At 41.1% G+C, this 21,294-nt stretch overlaps 2 protein-coding genes across 3 annotated transcripts in view; both read left to right on the top strand.

Annotated features, from left to right (window-relative positions):
• The window catches only part of gpm6aa (glycoprotein M6Aa), a 50,815-nt gene extending 41,775 nt beyond the window's left edge, over positions 1–9,040 (top strand). Inside the window, exons 5-7 of the mRNA XM_062039819.1 lie at positions 2,121–2,197; positions 5,338–5,403; positions 8,371–9,040. Of these exons, the coding sequence (XP_061895803.1) occupies positions 2,121–2,197; positions 5,338–5,403; positions 8,371–8,523 (296 nt within the window). The 3' untranslated portion in view covers positions 8,524–9,040. The remainder of the gene's footprint in view (positions 1–2,120; positions 2,198–5,337; positions 5,404–8,370) is intronic.
• Positions 9,041–13,000: 3,960 nt separating this feature from the next.
• On the top strand, positions 13,001–19,874 carry lrit3a (info leucine-rich repeat, immunoglobulin-like and transmembrane domains 3a). 2 transcript variants are annotated; one of them, XM_062039815.1, is made up of 4 exons: positions 13,004–13,321; positions 16,181–16,647; positions 17,927–18,232; positions 18,356–19,874. In XM_062039815.1, the coding sequence occupies exons 1-4, from the start codon at positions 13,206–13,208 to the stop codon at positions 19,381–19,383; spliced, it is 1,917 nt and encodes a 638-aa protein (XP_061895799.1). In that variant the 5' UTR covers positions 13,004–13,205; the 3' UTR covers positions 19,384–19,874. The 2 variants fall into 2 exon arrangements, with proteins under 2 accessions (XP_061895798.1, XP_061895799.1); XM_062039814.1 differs by having other exon boundaries at positions 13,001–13,321; positions 17,927–19,874.
• The last annotated feature ends 1,420 nt before the right edge of the window (positions 19,875–21,294 follow it).

Raw genomic sequence — 21,294 nt, 5'->3', positions numbered from 1 at the left:
GGTGGATCTCGCGTGAGAGGAAGAGGGGGAGGTTAATCAGCAATTGGCTGAAATTGACAAAATTGGTGCACTTCAGCTAAATTTGTTGGTTTTCTGACATGGACTTGTTTCTTCAGCATTGCCCACACGTTTAAGTCAGGACTTTGGGAAGGCCATTCTAAAACCTTCATTCTAGCCTGATTTAGCCATTCCTTTACCACTTTTGACTTGTGTTTGGGATCATTGTCCTGTTGGAACACCCAACTGTGCCCAAGACCCAACTTCCGGGCTGATGATTTTAGCTTGTCCTGAAGAATTTGGAAGTAATCCTCCTTTTTCATTGTCCCATTTACTCTCTGTAAAGCACCAGTTCCATTGGCAGAAAAAACAGGCCCACAGCATAATACTACCACCACCATGCTTGACGGTAGGAGTGGTGTTCCTGGGATTAAAGACCTCACCTTTTCTCCTCCAAACATATTGCTGGGTATTGCGGCCAAACAGCTCATTTTTTGTTTCATCTGACCACAGAACTTTTCTCCAGAAGGTCTTACCTTAGTCCATTTGATGTCAGTTGAAACAAAAGTTCAGCTGTTTGGCCACAATACCCAGCAATATGCAGTGAAACTTACTAAGGGACATGCAACCAAATATTAACATTGCTGTATGTATACTTTTGACTCAGCAGATTTGGTCACATTTTCAGTAGACCCATAATAAATTCATTAAAAAAAAACTTCATGAATGTTTTTTGTGACCAACAAGTATGTGCTCCAAGCACTCTATCACAAAAAAATAAGAGCGGTAGAAATGATTAAAACTCAGGACAGCCATGACATGATGTTTTTTAAAGTGTATGTAAACTTTTGACCACAACTGTATTCCTTTGAGACTGCGTTTACTTAATTGCAAAATAAACACATCGGCTTTCACGCTGCACTGTCAATAAATTCATTATTCTGCCCTGGCTACTCGTTTCCAGCGTGTGTAGCTGGACAGATAGTTAACAGCATGAAGAAACAGAGGCTCCAGATGTTTTGTTGAGGATTGATTTTCCTTCTTTTGAAATATTTTCCTTTCTCCGTTTTATTGCTTTGCACTTATTTCTTCGTTTAGGTTTGTAACACTGAAAATGTAAACATAATATACACAATACAAAACTATAACAGCCATTGTGTATTTTATAAAATGTCCATTGTAGTTTAGTGTTAATACATCCATCCATCCATTTCCTACCGCGTACATTTACACAAACAATCTACAGATGTTTACGCATATAGATATTGAACAACATCCACATCAAACATTGCACACAATGAATATGACTCATCACAATGAACCCTAAGGTGTAGTGTTATCTCCCTCTACTGGTCAAATTAAGCACCAGATGTATTACATGAGCTTTGATCAGCAGAGTTACTCTTTGACAAAAACAACATGGCCAAGTCAGATATAGACTTATACAAACTTTATAGATCCACAAGGGAAATTGTTCCACGCAGTAGCTCAGTTACAAAGGATGGAAAGGGTAAGGATGGAAAGGATAGTGCAGGTATTAAGTAGACTAAAAATGTACCATACTAGTACCATATTTCAATACAAAACAAACAAAATATATTTATACACAATATCTATTTACAAAGATCTGACCAAGTTTCATGATGAAGCTTACGCGTGGATTTCTACCATTGTAGCTGGTCAGGGACACCGTGTCCGCCACTTAAAGGGTTCGACAGGAAACAATGACTTGGAGCAGAACATTCATAATTTGTTGTCCAGTCGCTGTTAAAAGTTCGATTTTAGCAATTCACTTTGACTTTTTTTTAGGGTTGCGCTAGTAATCTTCTTCTACTCCCCCCGCTGCTGCTTCATTGTGACACATTTGCCTCGCTGTTGCCCCCTACGGTGTGACGGCAGTACTGCATACATGAGCAACCCGAGTTTGAATGGTTTCATCAAGCCTGTTTTGATGAGGTTTAGGCGGGCCGCCAGTTGAACAGGCCTGCTCTAGTGTACCCCCCAATTTGTCACATTTCATGTGTCAGGTAAACCTCGGCGGATGGGGCCATGTGAATGCCCTTCCTACTGTATGTGTGACATATGCACTAGAATAGGTACTCAAATGTTGTTTTATGTTCCAGGCATTGTGCCAATTGCCAAAGCAAAAACGGTGTGTGCAGGACGAGAGGACTTCTACAAGATGTGTGAATCCAACGAGGTGAGGTGGTCACAGTAACTCGGGGCAGGTTTAAGGCTTGAGTCACTAATGTCTGAAATGGGGCTCCAGGCTCAAATCATTTTTGCGATGCTTGATATATTCAGGGGGGTCTTAGAATACACTATTTGGCGATTCGATTGGTAGGTCTCTGATACGACTATTAACCTTGCGGTCGATTCGTCGGAACTTAAGTCAGTGGGAGGGAGGCAATTTGAGTACTCGTGGCCCACCGCGTACAGGGCAGTGTTGGCGCTAGGAATTTTCAAAATGGGGTCCCTGGGACCCCATCAAGTCATAAAAATGGGGTCCCGCAGTACATTTTTGGGGTCCCACTTTTTTGTAAGCGTTTTGAAAACAAATGATAAATGTATGCATTATCCTGTTATATCTCACATTCTATATTGTGTTAATTCACTAAAAAAAAAAAATACAAAAGAAAACACATTTTTATGCATATGTAAATGTATTCAGTTATAAACATTCATTCACTTTCTTCTTTCCTTAGGATTGTAAACTTTACCACTGCCGGTATTTTTTTCTATATCTGTATTTAAGAAGTTGTAGGTGTATTTATTTCAGTATAAAAGTGTAAAAAGTGTTTTGCTTGGGTCATGAAATGATGATAATGGTGTGCCAGGGCATACATGCATATGACATATTTATTTGATTATTCTCACCTGTATGTAGATCATCAGTCCTTTAAAAACCGCCACATGTACACTTTCATGGCAAATAATGCCGACAAACTTAAGTTAGTTCCAATGTCATTTAATAGAGTGGCACTCAATGCCTCTAGCATTTCATCTCTGGCTTGGTGATGGCCATAAGCTGTGTGTTCCCCTTTAAGAATGGCGGTATGTGGGGTGAGTGAGTGGGTAAGTTAGGAGAGGGAGCGCTAGCATGTTTAGGAGTGTTAATAGCATGGTGGATGTCTGCTTGGCTTTGTGGAAAACATCAATAAAGAGTTGCAACAAATCGACTGCATCGTCATTCCGACCAAAGAGTGGAACTTTACTGTAGGCACCCACATTGTAGGGTGTTTCTTGGTGCCTGGTGAAGCTGGATCTTTGAAAATCAGGGCACGCGGTCGTAAAGGTGTTCTTTTTCTTAGCCCGTTTACATGGCGTGCAAAACATCTTTCCATCTTCATAAGTGAGCCATTTGCTGAAAAGTGGCTCCTGAAGCCACATTTCATTGAAGCTTCGCTTCCCGGGTTTATTGCCCGCCATGGCCAAAACAATAACACACGGGAGTCCTAACACCAGAAATGCAGTATTTGTGATCCATAAAACTTTCGGTACAATTTAAGAAATTGTACCGGAAAGCGCATTACTTTGTAGTCGACCAATAATTGATCATTAATAATATGACCCGGCAAATATAAACAAAACAAAACTAAGGCGAAAAGTGATAATCGGTCAAAAAATAAATAAATAAATCCCTGGACGCGCGGACTACCAGAATTTTGATTCCTTTTTTATTTCAATGCGTCAATAAGTCAATTTCATCCATCCATTCATTTTCTAGATAATCTTACTCATCTCACCATATGAAATATAACTTACTTCACTAATCGTTATTTATTTATTTGTATTGTTATTACTTATGGAGTATATTGTGAATGCATTGAGAACAGGAAGTGAACAAAAGTTTTAGCAACTGCTATGTAAAGGACAAGGGGTGGGATTAAATAAGCTCTGCTTCTTCCTACTCCTTTTTCGAACATGTTGAATAGAGAAACTGGAAATTGTGATGCATCATGTTGTATGCGTGCATGTGTGATGTATCATATGTTGAAGAGGTTCATTTAGCCTACTAAAGTGTATTTATAAATGGTTGATTTATATAGGCTAGTAAGGTAAAGTTTTGTACCGGACACGTTGTCAGGTACAAAACTTTACCTTACTAGCCTATATAAATCAACCATTTATAAATGTGATGTGTCATGTTGTACGCATGCATGTGTGATGTATCTTGTTTTATGCATGTGGTTGTGATGTATCATGTTGTATGCCAGCATTTGTGATGTATCATGTCGTATGCATGCATGTGTGATTATCATGTCGTATGCATGCATGTGCGATGTATCTTGTTGTATGCAAGCATGTGTGATGTATCATGTGTGGGATGTATCATGTTGTATGCATACATGTGTGATGTATCATGTCGTATGCATGCATGTGTGATTATCATGTCGTATGCATGCATGTGTGATGTATCTTGTTGTATGCATGCATGTGTGATGTATCATGTTGTATGCATGCATGTGTGATGTATCATGGTGTATGCATGCATGTGTGATGCATCATGTTGTATGTATGCATGTGTGATGTATCATGTTGTATGCATGCATGTGTGATGCATCATGTTGTATGCATACATGTGTGATGTATCATGTCGTATGCATGCATGTGTGATTATCATGTCGTATGCATGCATGTGTGATGTATCATGTTGTATGCATGCATGTGTGATGTATCATGTATGCATGCATGTGTGATGCATCACATCGTATGCATGCATGCATGTGTGATGTATCGTGTTGTATGCATGCATGTGTGATGTATCATGTTGTATGTATGCATGTGTGATGTATCATGTCGTATGCATGCATGTGTGATTATCATGTCGTATGCATGCATGTGTGATGTATCTTGTTGTATGCATGCATGTGTGATGTATCATGTTGTATGCATGCATGTGTGATGTATCATGGTGTATGCATGCATGTGTGATGCATCATGTTGTATGTATGCATGTGTGATGTATCATGTTGTATGCATGCATGTGTGATGCATCATGTTGTATGCATACATGTGTGATGTATCATGTCGTATGCATGCATGTGTGATTATCATGTCGTATGCATGCATGTGTGATGTATCATGTTGTATGCATGCATGTGTGATGTATCATGTATGCATGCATGTGTGATGCATCACATCGTATGCATGCATGCATGTGTGATGTATCGTGTTGTATGCATGCATGTGTGATGTATCATGTTGTATGCATGCATGTTCGAAATAAACTCCAACTCAACTCAACATTCCATGGTATTTTCTGTTAAGAGATGAATCGCTAACAAGCCAGTAAATCCGTAAAAAAACAACTTCAGATGTGATTTGTCTCCGCTACAGCTGAACATGACGTTCCACCTGTTCATCTGCGCTCTGGCTGGAGCAGGAGCTGCCGTCATCGCTATGGTGAGTCACCACTCAAGAGCACTCATTCGAAATCTTTTCCAATCTCAGGTCATTCGGAACATTCCTGGGAGTGATTTTTAGAAGAAAAAAAAACCCCATTCATTGCATCGATGTTGTTCATGTTTGATTCTATTTTTTCTTAACAACCAAGGAGAAAAAATCCCTTGTGCTTTGTTGTGGCTGCACGGTTGGCGGCCTCGGGCCGTGGATCGCCGTTAATCTGGGAGAAGGCATTTTGGTGCAGTGAAAAGACGCCGTTTGTCTCCCTTCCCTCTCTCCCTCCCTCTTTCGGGGGCGCCTGGCGTGTCACGACGTTGCCATAGAAACAGAGGAGGGGAAGACGAATAAAGGGGTGGCAATCACAAACACTGCTCTGTATTTTTTTTTTTTTACAGAGGCAAAGTGTTTGTCGGGCAGAAATTATGATTACGATGCAAATAGTATCAAAATACAGCAATTTAATTAGTTATTTCAAGATTAGACTTCCCTGAAATAATTACCAGCCTGCTATCCACACAGTTGATCTTTCAGGTATCCTAAAAACAACCCAAAGTCAAAGCGAATCAAAGTTGGAGACTTGACAAGTGCTATCTAATTTGCACTGTTGCCCAACAACAACACGTTCACCAAATGATACCTGCTGGAAATAGAATTTCTGCTGGAGCACACAGTCATTGCGCTTCAATATGTTCAGTCTGTGCCGCGCTGCTATGGCAACCAGTCCGGGAACGCAACCAGTGTCATGGTGCCCCCTGCTGGAGGACTATTAAAGGTCTCCAGTCTGCATGGGAAAAACAGCTTGGTTGATGACATCACCAGCAGTAAGTCAAAGTTGTAGGAGGTGGACTCACCAATGCTGACATTTCTCACGAATTCGGTTCATTATAATTTTTGACAGAACCTCTATGAGGCGTGGAAGGTGTCCAGTATTTGGGCCTTGGGCCCCCTCTACACTTATCCAGGGTAAATTCCACCTAACCGTATCCTTGTCCACACACACACAATGGTCGTTTAAGACCCCCTCATCCCCTCCGTCAGCCGGCACAACGCGACCTAATACGCATGCGCGGAAAATGCACACGTCATAGTCACCTCCAGTGTTGCTTTGTGTGCAAGTTCTTAAATTTAACTCATCTGAACAATATTCAGTGTTGTGGTATTTCAATTAACTGCAATCCAGTGTGCTGTGGGGCCCTATTGTAGTGAATCACACCTGAGAAATCATAAATTAATCAAATCTTTAATAAAGAACATTTTACATTAATCAATCTAGGGATCTAGATATCTAGTCAGGACACTCCTCACTCTTTTGCCTTCACCTTCATTGTCCATTCCTTTTTGGTGACTTTATATACTCTGGACCTAGAAGTTGAGTCCGTGACATACATGGCGGACAATAACTGATACAGTCCGCTTTGCCAGTCCAAAAGCATTCGCCGTTTTCCGTAGTCTTCCCTCGACAGCCAGGTAATACAAAGCACACGCTATCTTTTATATCACATCCACGGGAGCCCGCATTCTTGTTGTCTCTCCTTCAACAAATGGACAAAGTTTTTCGGCAAGTAGAATCACAGCTGACCAGGACATTGGAAAGTTCTCTTGCCGTCTGAGAAGTGTTGTATCCCAAATAGCTGCAATGGCTTTCTCTTAAGGTATTCATGTGTGATTTCCACATGTAGAAGAAGGAGAAACACGGGCATGTCTGGATGACTCGCCTCCATATTTCCAGTGGTTAGCTCCGAGTCACGAAACCGCTTTATTATGAAGCTGGCTGCGGCACGTTCTTTCTGACGTCACTTCCTGTGTGGGGCGCGGTCTTTCTGGCGTCACTTACTCTCCGAACTCAGTTTGTAAACAATCAATGAGTCCATACAAAGCTAAGAGCCGGAGATTCAAGAAATACACGGCGCACTTACCCGTGTAAAAAATTGTACCGGGTGGGGGACCTTAAACGATACTTTAGTGTGGCTGAAACGGGGCTTAGGCTTAATAATTATTCGTTTAAGGGGTTATCCGGCTTAGTGTAGACATAACCAGTCCTTTAACTTGCACACACACAATATAAATGTGGTCATTTCCAGGAGTTATCTCACCCTCTGAGAATTCTCCATTTCAATAATATTTTCCAACGTTGTAAAAATGTGTAGAGTAAATATTACATTTCAACATTCCTGACAACAAAGATTTGCGTTAGCCCGCGACAAATAGTCATTTTGATAGTAGGCTATTATAGACACATCAGGTGTTGCCTTCATTATATTATTAATACTTATAGAAGGCTTTACATTTTTTGCGGCTCCAGACAGATTTTTTTTTTGTATTTCTGCTCCAATATGGCTCTGTCAACATTTTCGTTTGCCGACTCCGGACCTAGGACCATGTACCTGGACCCACTTGACGCTCACTGTATGTTTGGCTTATGTGAGTGCGATGAGGCGACACAAATTGCGGCAAAATTAAAAAAAATGTATGAGATTCAGCTTCTGCTGTGGTTGCTTTGTTGGGTCTGCTCCTGTCTCTGGCCATGCTCACCCCACCCCAGCAGACGATGGCGTGGAACACCGCAGAGGCCACCACAGTGTATATTTTTGTTTTTGTTTGTAGCTGTATGTAGAAATGGCTGGTAGCATCAGCTCTGCTCTTTTAATGTATTTTATGTCCTTTGATGTTTCCCTCTTACACACATTCTTATGTGTGCTATGGCTATGAGTGTTTTTTTTCCTTGGCCTCAGTCTGGACTCCCTCTCCAGGGCCCAGGCTTGGACCAGCGTTTACCTATTTGTCACCTTTTTTGTAAGGGGCGCCGGAAGTTGGCAGACCCGTCAGCGATCCTGTTCTGTCTCCCTGTAATGTTTGTCTGCTCTTGAATGGGATTATGCTGAAAATCTCCATTTCCCCTCGGGGTTTAATAAAGTATTTCTGATTCTGAGATTTTTTATTTTATTTAATTTTTTTACCCTATCCTAGATCCACTACCTGATGGTGCTGTCAGCCAACTGGGCTTACGTGAAGGACGCGTGCAGGATGCAGAAGTACGAGGACATCAAGTCCAAGGAGGAGCAGGAGCTTCATGACATACACTCCACTCGCTCCAAGGAACGACTCAACGCTTACACATAAAACCAAGCGAAACACTCCCTCTCGCTTCGGTCTTTCTCTACAAGGGGGGGAGAATTGTGCTAGGTGTGTGTGTGTGTGTGTGTGTGTGTGTGTGTGTGTGTGTTTGGAGGGGGGCGCAAACCACCTCAGATGTCACAGGTGCGTCACCTGACAACATTTCTGATGACATACAAAAGCCCCTTTACCTCTCTTATGGATGCTGTTTGTTATCATCATGGCAGTTATTGAAACATAACAAACGAGTGCCCTGGGTACTGTAGTTTTTAGTGTAGTTTGTAGAATGACAAGTAGCGGTGGTAGTTTTCATATTTTTTACATTGAATGCTTTGCTTATGAAACGTTTTGCTCTTTAACATAATTTATTTTCGGTCGATTTACGAGGGGCTTTAAAAGGGTTCTCAAGCACATGTTCCATCTCATGATGTGTGATATCGATGTACAGTAATGTATGTGAATGGCTGGTTTATTCGAAAAATCAAAAAGTGAAAAAAAAAAAAAAAAAAGAAAGGGATTAAAACCACTAATCACAACACGGTATTTGAATCGACTTTATATTTTAAAGATGAATACAAACAATAGATATTAAATCATTTGATAAAAACACGCACCTGTTAAACAGGACAAGTATATTTTGATTGATATGAAAAGTGGGAGTGAGTCAAAGTGGGTTATTTTATGCTATACATGGGGACGGTTGTGGTATTTTTGAAGTAAATGAAGCACATACTCTTCAACGTGGAACTTGGTAACGACACATTTTTTCCTGCTGACTCTGCACTGTACATAGTGATATATCAAAGCATTCCTTTGCGTCGTTAAGACTGATTGACGCCTGCAATGGGAAGGTGTCATTGTTGTGTTCGTCATTTAAACACCGAGGAACACGAGAAAGGGGGAAAAAAACTGTCAGTGTTCACGCGCTTCATCGACCGAGTCCGTGTTCTCGTTAGCGCCTCGGCGTTCAACTCCGGGTTGGAAAGGTGTACTGTTTGTAAAGACCGTGACTTTAGATGTTTTCCGTGGCATGGACATGCATTGATATAGTCTGACTCACTTGTTTTTGTTTTCATTTGGACACTTTTGCCTGTCTTGCTGGACCAGCCCTTTGTTTCAATGTGCAGTATATACTAAAATAGTCCTTACAAAGCCATGCTACTTATATAGACACTAGTCTTTTTAAGTTGTGTCGAGTTAGTTAGTGACGAGGAAATGTCCTAAAAGGTGATACTTGTACCGACATCGCTTACTCTGTACTTATCCGCTCTCAGCTTTCTCCTTGTATCGGTCTTTTGTACATCCACTACCAATGAAGATTTGTTTTGTACGTCCATGTGCCAACAGCTTGCAGTGGCTTATTTGACCTGTATGATCAAATTTGCTTGCGTAAATAAAATTCACTTGTGTACTTGTTGATTAATAGGCGGTGTGTCAAGTGTCGTTCTGTTCTTGCAGCACCATTATGACATCCAGGAGGAATAGGAACTGCTTTGGACCACTAGAGGCCACTACTACCTTATACAGGGTTCGTACACCTTTTCCATGGCCAAATTCAAGCACTTTCAAGATACATTTTCCAGTTTTTCCAGTGCCCTTCAAAAGGCGAAAACCAGTGTGAATCAATCCATAGCCTTGTTGTTTGAGGTCACCAAATGATGTATGTAGGAAAAACAGGGAAACTCTGCTAAAAGCTAAGCTTAACATTGAACCAGCAGTTATCATTAACTGAATGGAGCATAGAAAATGAAGCAGAGTGACTATTCAATGTCATTGGTGTTTGCAAACGTGTCTCCATTTGTGTTGTTTTTCACATTTCTTGTTCTTTTTCTTACTTACAGCACTCAATGACATGGAACAGCACAGATTGATTCACAGCGTATTTGTGCTTGTAAACTGCATAATGTGATGTAAATACACGCACTCTCAAAATGTCAATTTCACTCATTTATTAACAAAACTGTTCCACATTGATATAAGGATAATACATTAAAGGGAAATATTTGTTTTACAACACCTCAGTCCTGTGGCTATGATAACAAATTAACAAAAAGACAACTTTTTTTTGCTCTCACTGAAGTAGCCAGACAAGTTAAGTAGACAACGAAAATAATAAAACAAGAAATGCATACAACCATGTTGTGTAAAAACTACAAAATCATTCATATGCATATATTCATGCAGAGACTCTTCCCATCCCCACCAAGGACTGTTTTCACTGCTGGACTCTAGAAAGAGTTTCCGCAGCCTCCGTAGCAGAACCTCCAGGTTCTGTAACAGCTTCTTCCCTCAGGCCATAAGACTCTTGAACGCATCATAATAATCCCCTCAAATCCCCCCAAAAAATTGATTAACTGGCTGGCATATAAAGACAATATAACATACATCCATAAACGTGGATGCATATGCAAAAGTGCAATATATTTATCTGTACAGTAATCTATTTATTTATATCTGCACCTTATTGCTCTTTTGTCCTGCACTACAACAAGCTAATGCAATGAAATTCCATTCTTATCTGTACTGTAAAGTTCAAATTTGAACGACAATAAAAGGAAGTCTAAAGTGTAAAGATCCCAAATACACAAAAACAAGTACCAATAGGTAAGAAACATTGCTTTTCCATAATAGGGCCCATTTAATGGGGTCATATTACGCAAAGCCAACTTGTCTTACCTGTTGTCATTTCTAATACAAAGTAGCGTATAGTTCCAACTTATATCAATCAATCAATCAATCAATGTTTATTTATATAGCCCTAAATCACAAAAGTCTCAAAGGGCTGCACAAGCCACAACGACATCCTCGGCACAGAGCCCACACAAGGGACGTCAATGTGAATGACTATGAGAAACCTTGGAGGGACCGCATATGTGGGTAATCCCCCCTCTAAGTACAGTCCCTAGTGGATCCACATAACAGTGAGAGTCCAGTCCATAGTGGACATATCTGTCAGTAGACTCCATATGGAAGCCCTAAAAACTACAACATGGCTGATGGCGCGGGGACACAGTCGAAGTAGGCTTGGCCTGGAGGAGGACTTTGGCATGTAAATAAGACAGCCACCAATTGGCTTAGTCTGAAGAGAAATGGTGCGTTCCTTTTGTAGTGGGAAGTTTCAACTAGAGAATGCACTGGAGTTGGAAAGTCGGAGCATTCTCAACCACCCCTGAGTTGGCTTTAAAGATGGCTGCTCTGAATGTAAACAATATAATAAGTGTCTATAATATCCATTATTAGCACTTCTGATTAGTTTTTGTCGCACTAAATCGGCAATATACAATGTATTGTTGGATGTTTATACATGGTAACGTTACTGTAGTGTAAACTACATTTATTTCATGTGGTATATACAGTCGTGGTCAAAAGTTTACATACACTTGTGAAGAACATAATGTCATGGCTGTCTTGAGTTTCCAATCATTTCTACAACTCTTATTTTGTTGTGATAGAGTGATTGGAGCACAAACTTGTTGGTCACAAAAAACATTCATGAAGTTTGCTTCTTTTATGAATTTATTATGGGTCTACTGAAAATGTGAGCAAATGTGCTGGGTCAAAAGTATACATACAGCAATGTTAATATTTGCTTACATGTCCCTTGGCAAGTTTCACTGCAATAAGGTGCTTTTGGTAGCCATCCACAAGCTTCTGCTTGAATTTTTGACCACAAAATTGGTGCAGTTCAGCTAAATGTGTTGGTTTTCTGACATGGACTTGTTTCTTCAGCATTGTCCACACGTTTACGTCAGGACTTTGGGAAGGCCATTCTAAAACCTTCATTCTAGCCTGATTTAGCCATCCCTTTACCACTTTTGAGGTGTGTTTGGGGTCATTGTCCTGTTGGAACACCCAACTGCGCCCAAGACCCAACCTCCGGGCTGATGATTTTAGCTTGTCCTGAAGAATTTGGAGGTAATCCTCCTTTTTCATTGTCCCATTTACTCTCTGTAAAGCACCAGTTCCATTGGCAGCAAAACAGGCCCAGGGCATAATACTACCACCACCATGCTTGACGGTAGGTTTGGTGTTCCTGCGATTAAAGGCCTCACCTTTTCTCCTCCAAACATATTGCTGAGTATTATGGCCAAACAGCTCAATTTTAGTTTCATCTGACCACAGAACTTTCCTCCAGAAGGGTGTTATCTTTGTCCATGTAATGTCAGATGAAAGAAAATAAATAAAGTCCATCTATCCTAATCCTACAAACAGGGCACTTGGTATGACATTTTACCAGCAAAGAAAATATTGTATTTATTCATCATTTCAATTATTAATAAATGTCAGGATTGACCTGTACAATTATTGTATTGTGGTACCAAGGGTCCTCCAAACTAAGAATTAAAAAAAGCCCTCAATGAGGATATGGTTTGATCACAGGAGGGGAACCCTTTCTGTAAGTGGCTGATTAGCGCCATGTTTAAATGACCTGCTGCAGAGCTTGCGTGACCCTTAGAACCCAAATAAATCTGCTGGTAATCTTCCCGAGGACAGGAGGGGGGTGATTAGCATCTCACAGGTGACCTGTACTGTAAGTCGTCAACCTGCCGCCGCCTATGGACTCTGAAAGCTCTTTTCTTTATTCTCCATTTGTTTTTTTGGGAGTTCTTCAAGCTTTTAATGAACCCCGATGGCTTTTTCCCTGACCTCTCCTCAATGTGACACATCGGGGTCCTGTTGGTGAAATCATGCGTCAAATCCTGCATGCATTGGCGTTGTTATGCTGCCTTCATACGGCTCATCCTTTCTGTCCAGCCCAGTGCACTTGTGTCTTCCACGGACGTACCGATGGAGCAGGGAGCAGGTAACTGTGCACTCTTAAGACTCTTATTGGTAAAGTGTAAAACGTTGCAAGTCGGGCTCTTACTGACTCGTTGTGGAACTGAGGCACCATTTGAGTGCACAAATGAAAAAAAAAGGATCACTGGTACGTTGCAGATTATTCAACAGTGCCTACCAAAACAATTTCATCACAGTGTTGTAATTAAAATAGACAGTTATACTGCCGTGTGCTGGGATGATGTGCATTCATTCTCACCGTAACATCCCATTAATCCCTGAGAGAGACCTAATTGGCACTGAAGTCTGTGTCTATCCTGATGCATTGTTACCTTAGGCTGAGAGGAAACGAGTACATGGCGAGCAAGTACAACACCATTGTACAGTCAGATTTTCTCATCACAGAGAATGTTTTCATTTAGGTAGAAATCAGGGGAATGCTTGGCTGATAACATTAGGCCTACTGAGCTCTGACTGTACCATCATTGTATCTAATTGATAAACCTAAATGTGTTCATTTTGTGAGTCATGTGTGCTATTACATGCTGGAACTGTATTGATGATTAGGGGTGGAACAGTACGGCATCTGTACCGCGGTATTAATGTCACGGTTTTGTTCAATTTCGGTACAGTCAGACAAGAAAATGTCAAGCCATCCAACTGCTTTACTTTTAAGCTTTAATGATCCATCAAATATATAAAATCCAAACATGTACAAAACTGCTGATGAATAAGTATCCAATGAATACAATTCTCAACAACAAAAAATATAGGTACAGCAGCATCGACGTGAATTGATAAGATGTTTCCGTTTCAGATTCCACTTTCGATTCTGATTAACGTTGCAGTTTTTTATCGATTCCCTTATAGATTCCCATTTTGGAAAAAAAAAGAGGATTAGCATCAATTTTGTTTAGTTTAGAGCTAAAATAACTTTACAAAGCCAACAGCGAGGTCTTAGGAAGCACATAGCATAGAAAAACTCTTGACAATAAATACATACAATATTTATGTAGAATTTAACAAACTAAAACATATATGTTGAAAGTACACAAGAATGTAACAGAATGTAAGAATGTAAACTTTTAGGAATATTTGTCATCTGCCTATAGAAAATATACCGTGCAAAGGTTTGTTTGGATTTACAAAGTGAAACATAGGCTCATAACATGCGACACAAGATATTTCAAGCCTTCTCTCGATATAATGTTGATTATTGCTTACATCTTATGAAAATCTTGAATTGAAAATCTCAGAAAATGTGGGGTTTTCAAAAACTGTAAATCATGATCATCAAAATGATAATAAATAACTCACTTTGTGTGTAATGACTTTATATCGCAGATTAGTTTCGCATTTGAAGTTGAATTACTGACATAAATGGACTTTTACACAATATATCATTTTCCACCTGTGTAATATAATCACTGAGTGAAAATGTGGTGGGAGGAAAATATGCAACTTTTTTCTGACTACAATTGAACATTCACCTACTGAACCAAAATCCCTGCAATCTTTTGACCACAAACTTAGTCACTGCTCGGTGACATTCGTCGTTCCTGGCCGAGTGGTACTTTTCCCTGCCGCCGTGAATGTTAGCGGCGGACGTGAACTGGAGCTGTTACAGCCCGCTCCGAAACCAGTCAGAATCTGTCTCTTCATGCTCATCTAAATGAGAAGGCATTCATTTCAACTTAACAGGTAACAGCGCTAACATTATTGGCGGTATTAGTACGTGTAGTATTTACGTCAGATGACTGCTGCTGCCTGGGAGAAAATCCACGCGGTTCAAAAACACAACCTTCATTTATAGTGGTTGCGTGCTTCATGTTGAAATGTTTCAGTATATTGCTCGTATGTTCTCCTCTTGATGAAATTGCACCATTGGAATCATTACAAGTAGTGCTGTTGCAAACTTCTCTTGTAAAATGTTGGAAAATTTCAGAGCGCTTATACCACCCAGATGCGCCATTTTGCAATCTGACGTCACTAAGAACGTCAGAGAACCCCTAGACAAAATGGCAAGCGATTCCAAGGAATTGATACACTGGCAACCGGTTCTTGTTCAGAACCGGTTTTCGATTCCCATTCCTATACAGCATTATAAAAAAATAGACCCACTTGGCTACATTTTGTGCAATAAAGATAAGTAAAGATAGGTCAATTTATTCTCATACAAACTATAAAAGCTTTGCTCTATAAAAAGGTATAATAAAATAGTGGAATGTTTAATAATATTTCTCTTCAATATTAAAATTGATTTCCTTCTGAGATTATGCTGAGGGTCAAAATAAACAAGCTGCACGTGGAAAATGGCTACCATGCTGCACTTTGGACTGGTTTACAGCTATTATTTTATAGGAAAGTGCAATGATGCAGACATCAATAACAGTTTGAACAGGGTGAATGAATACTTAATTTTTTGTAGATTCAAGTCAGTAGTGCTAGTTTTTAGCCATGTTCCCCATCTTCACTGAACAATGGCGGCATACTGCTTGTGTCTTAGCCCCTGTTTGTTTATATATTTCACTGGATATGTTTCCAAACAGAACATTTTAACATAGACGAAAGCACTAGTCATGATTCCTGCTGGCTAACCAAATGCTGGGCTGTGGACTTTGTTGACCATGTAGACAGTCACCTGACGCGAGGTACACTTGTTGTCCTTCACTTTAAGATGTACTGATTGGAACATGTACCGAAAAACTCATACTCACTATTCATGATGGTTATTAGACGTGATGTTACCCAGAGAGATTGTAGTCCGATTTCAACCATAAGTGTCTGCAGGTTGATGGGAGTGATTTGATTATATTGTCAACAGAAAGATACAGTAGCCCTTTATGAAAGCAAACCATTTACGTAATGTTGACTGTATTAACAGGTCCGTGCTGTGCAATGACGCCGACATGTCCGACATCCCCGTCAATGTCCCGGTGGACACAGTCAAGCTTCGGATCGAGAAAACTGGCATCCGCCGGGTGCCGACAGAGGCGTTTTATTACCTGGTGGAGCTTCGCTACCTGTGGATTACTTACAATTCCATCACCTCGGTGGATACTGGAAGTTTCTACAACCTCAAAGTGCTCCACGAGCTGAGGCTGGATGGCAACATGATCTCCGTGTTCCCATGGGAGTCTCTCAAAGAGATGGCCATGCTGAGGACCCTGGACCTACACAACAACAGACTCACCAGCATTCCCAGTGAGGCCATCCCCTACCTTGTGAAGATCACGTACTTGGATCTATCCAGCAACAAGCTAGCCACCCTGCCCTCAAACCTTATGGACATTTGGCCGCCATTCAATGGAGAACCAGTCACGTCCAATGCATCCCAAAAGGTGGTTTTAGGTGAGTAGCAAAGATCGTGTTTTACTGAGTTTTAAAAGATGTCACGACTAGGGCAGGTCATTCATACTTACATCAGCAAGTTACATCCATCGACTCCTAATCTAGCCAAATTGGTTCCAATTACCCAAACCTACAAGTGCCAAGTAGCAATCAAATTAGATTATTCTAAGCAGTAGCACAGTTCAAAGTCATTGTTCACTCTTAATTTATCACTGTAATTAATTGAGGAATATTTAAAACAAGGTTGTTTAATTCCTTGTTGCTCCAACTCAGGGTCAGTTTTCAACATTATGACACTGCTTTGTGCCTATCATCAATGCAAAACATGCATACAAGCAAGCAGCGCATTGTATTCCATGCAAACATATGCAATTTTATCAGAATAAAAGATTGAACAATAAGCAATGTACCGTATGTGAAATTGCAGACACTATTTTTTGTGTTTCTTCTGAATTCCAAAAGAATAGTCTTTTCTATAAGTAAAAATATATCATTCTCAGTTCCGTGCTCCTAGAATAAGAACCTACTTGTGCCGTTGCATCGAATATTAGCCCCATTGTATGGTTCAGCCTTTCAAAACAGTTTGAGAACATTAATTCAGTCAGCATCCGGACTGATTGTTGTTATTGCCAACTCTCTTTTGGTTTGCGACCTTCTATGTGGGGATCCAGGGGTACTTAATGGGCTGTCTGAGGCCAAGATAGCTTATCGGAATGGAAACACAGCAGGTGTGTCCGAGTGCACCTCAAGGAGACACGAGATTAGTGTGCAAGTTGAACAAAACAAAAACTGCCCTGGCACAATCACAATAGCAGTGTCATTAGTAGTTAGGGTCTGTATGTCATTGTAATGCTCAAATCATTACTACTGTTTAAAATCTACCTACGTTCATATGGCTATTAAAAAATAGTTTAGAAAAACTGTATAAACCGATTTCTCACAGCTGCCTCTTTTAATATTTTAGCATATAAAGGAGGTAATCTATTGATGTGGCTGGTGAGTTGCCACAAACTGAATAAAGGCCAGAGGCAGATTAGATCCGCTGACACCGTTAGGACAAACTAATCTGGTTAAAGGGATTTCATATGCACTGGTACATGTGCTCACTTATTGTGTGCAACCGGTGCTCATAGCAGCCCGTTTTCAAAATGGTAGCCTCACCTACTCTGACCATTAAAGTCCAATTTGTTGACGCTAGAAAATGACAAAGAAGACACATGTTAACATGGTGATTCAACCATATTCCTGCTACCTTTCGTTCATATATTTCCATCAACAGGCCTCCAAGACAACCCCTGGTTCTGTGACTGTAAGATCTCCAAGTTGATCGAGATATCCAAAATGGCAGTGACGCCCGTGGTTCTCATGGACCTGTTCCTGACCTGCAGTGGACCAGAGAATCTGGCTGGTGTTCTCTTCCAGGGTGCCGAACTTGACAATTGTGTAAAGCCGTCAGTCATGACTTCAGCTACGAAGATTACATCTTCGCTTGGTAGTAATATTCTCCTGCGATGTGACGCAACTGGCTACCCAACCCCAACCCTCTACTGGACGAGGTCCGATGGATCACTTGTCGACAATACAGGTATCAAGCTTCTGGTTTTAGAGAATCTTCAAATAATGCTGTTTTTGTGGTTTGTTAACAAATACACATCAAAGGATTTGTGCTGCATTATATTTATAGGTGTTTTCTTCTTTCACTCTACAGTACAGGAGTCCCCAGGGGATGGCGTTAAGTGGTCCATCATGAGCATGCATGGGATATTGCACAAGGACGCTGGGAACTACAGCTGCAAGGCTAAGAATGATGCGGGCTCAGCAGAAGCTACTATCTCCCTTTCAGTGGCCGGCAGCACGAGTACCACCATCTCTCCATTGAAAACCAACACTGGGACAAACCTGACTGGCCAAGACTTGGCATATGTAACAGACACAGCCATCTCAACCTCTCCCACATCCATGGTCCTTTCCAGGCGGCAGACAACAATGGCTGCTCTCCCTGCAAAGCCAAAAACTACTCTCAGTAACGGTGTCCAAAAAGGTTCACTCAAACCTGCAAAGATTAGGCAAGGAAGTGGGGGACAAAAGTTCCCATCAGATGAGGAGAACAAGAAAAGATATGCATCAAAGTCTGTCAAAGATCTGGAGATTGTGGAGGAGACGTCTGACAGTGCAGTTCTGCTGTGGACAGCGGAGGGCTTACCAAAGGACTCTCCCCTCACAGTCGTATATTCACCTTACGGGGAAGATGGTGAGGACGACTTCAAAAGAACAGTAGAGACGAATGCGGGCAGTGGAAAAATCCTGCTAGAGGAACTTTTGCCTGGCATAAGATACTCCGTCTGCCTTGTAGCAAAGGGCAGTGCTATAGGAAAGGATCCTTGCATTGACTTCTACACACTTCTGGAGGGTGGACAGAATCAATTTTTTATCATCATAAGTGGCATTGCATGTGTATTGGTGTTGCCTCTGATCGGCCTGTTGCTCTACAAGATCCTCGCCCTCTACTGCAAAGGAAGTGAAGCAGCTCAGGACGAGGAGGAGCTTGAAAAAGAGAGCTACGTCAAGTTTGAGACCATCACAATGAAGCAAAGGACTATGAATTCCCATCCAACCGAGCTTTGGGCAAGAAGGCCGACTCATGACTCAGAGAGAATGCTCTTGTGCTCCAGGTCTAGCATAGACTCCCAGATGACCTACAAGAGTGACAGCTCCAGATCGGAGTATCTCTGCTGATGGCAGAATGACATGCTCCAAAGACTTTATTAAGCTATGACAGTTTGCCTTTGATTAACCATGAAAATGTTTATATTTTTATCTGCAGGAAAATATTCCCCATCTAATGTCATGTAAATTCATTAACAGGTTAAATACATCTAATCTGGACATTCCTATGAATGACTGATATTCATTCATGTCCTTATCAGTTTTGTAGCCTTATATTGATTGGAGCATTCTGTGTAACAATTTGCCAGAACCTTTGTTGGACTTTTGTAAACTAAGCAGATAACCTGCCAGTTGTGTTTTTGATATAAAATTGTATGCCAAAATTCAAGTCTTAGCAACAAAGAATTAATTTTTATCCACTCCCCATCACAAAGACATCACCCACAATTTTGCTGATCCAGAAATGCCTTACCCGATAAGTCAATGGGAATCTGAATGTTTGCCAGTGTGTATGTTTATATGTATGTTCTCACGTTTATATGTATGGAAAATGGTGCGTACGTCTGTTTTAATAAACATAAATCTTGCTAAAATGTTGTCAAGTTATAATTGATTCACTACACCTCTTTTCTGTGGACATTATTGGAATGACACCATTTTTAAGTCCCACCTTAAAATTCATTTATATACTTTAGCTTTGGAATAGATCCTGTTTAGACCAGTTGACCTGCTGTTTTATTTTCTGCTCTATCCCCCCTCTCCTGCATGGAGAGGATATCAGGTGGGTCCCGGATAATTTCTGCAGAGGTACCAGTCTGGAAGATGCGCTAGCTGATCCAAGTCGTGACCCACGGTGGTCCACTCTACTATGAGCTGGTGACGTCTCTGCGCTGCCGACGACTATACGCAGGCATGTGATTTGAACTTAATGAAAAAGACCGGGGGTCTGGGGGCTGCAGGTCCCCAGCCAGGTCCAGGGCGATGGCCTGGTGGGGGGCACCCCCAAAGTTCCTGGTTTTTAGCAATGAACATGCAAAATTTAAAGAATTGAAAATTATCGACAGATTTTACATAAATGCATACCCAATTCATTCAAATTAATCACCATGTCTGTTTCTGTCACTATGTTATTTAGTCACTACAATAATTACAACTTGTGTTCACATCCACAGGAACCACATGGGTTAGCCTACTCTATACAGTATTAAAACCTTACTAGTGTTCACTTCAAAGCCACAAATGGTTCATAATTTACATTATTTACACATTACTTTGGTTCATTCACACATTACTTTGGCATTTTTGCTTTGATGGCTTTGACATGAGCCTTCCTGGCACATTCCTGCTTTAGTGGATTCTGCCTTGGATTTTATAGCCAATTTCTGTCTCTTCAACTCCCACTCCACTTCTAACTGCTCCAAATGGAAAAATCATAAAGAGTACAAACAATGTGTATTCTATTAGCTAACTTCCTTTATCTGACTAGCCGTTTGTGATTTTAGAGCATGAAAAAACAAATATATTGCAGTCATGTTTGATCGATTTTGTAATCGTATCAGCTGATCTGAGGCCGTATGTTTTGGACACTCGGGTGAAGAGAGGGGCTGAACTGTCAACTGATCACCATCTGGTGGTGAGTTGGGTTAGATGGCGGGGGAAACCTCTGGACAGACCTGGCAAACCCAAGCGTGTAGTGCGGGTGAACTGGGAACGTTTGGAGGAGTCCTCTGTCCGGAAGGACTTCAACTCCCACCTCCGGCGGGACTTCTCTGCCATCCCTGTGGAGGTTGGGGACATTGAACAGGAATGGGCAGTGTTCAAAGCCTCTATTGCTAAAGCTGCAGCTGCGAGCTGTGGCCAGAAGGTCTTAGGTGCCTCAAGGGGCGGTAACCCTCGAACACCCTGGTGGACAGTGGTGGTCAGGGAAGCCGTCCGACTGAAGAAGGAGTCCTACCGGGGTATGTTATCCCAGGGGACTCC

The sequence above is a fragment of the Entelurus aequoreus genome, linkage group LG28, assembly GCF_033978785.1.
Source record: "Entelurus aequoreus isolate RoL-2023_Sb linkage group LG28, RoL_Eaeq_v1.1, whole genome shotgun sequence".
Lineage (NCBI taxonomy): Eukaryota > Metazoa > Chordata > Actinopteri > Syngnathiformes > Syngnathidae > Entelurus > Entelurus aequoreus.
Note: the sequence above shows the minus strand (reverse complement) of the source record. Positions and strands in the feature narration are given on the sequence as shown.

Bases quoted from the DNA above. Each gene is read 5' to 3' on its own strand.
- lrit3a (XM_062039814.1), top strand. From the start codon at position 13,206: ATGCGTCAAATCCTGCATGCATTGGCGTTGTTATGCTGCCTTCATACG. The intron at 13,322-16,180 runs GTAACTGTGCAC...CTGTATTAACAG, and splicing joins ACCGATGGAGCAGGGAGCAG to GTCCGTGCTGTGCAATGACG. The intron at 16,648-17,926 runs GTGAGTAGCAAA...TTCCATCAACAG, and splicing joins ATCCCAAAAGGTGGTTTTAG to GCCTCCAAGACAACCCCTGG.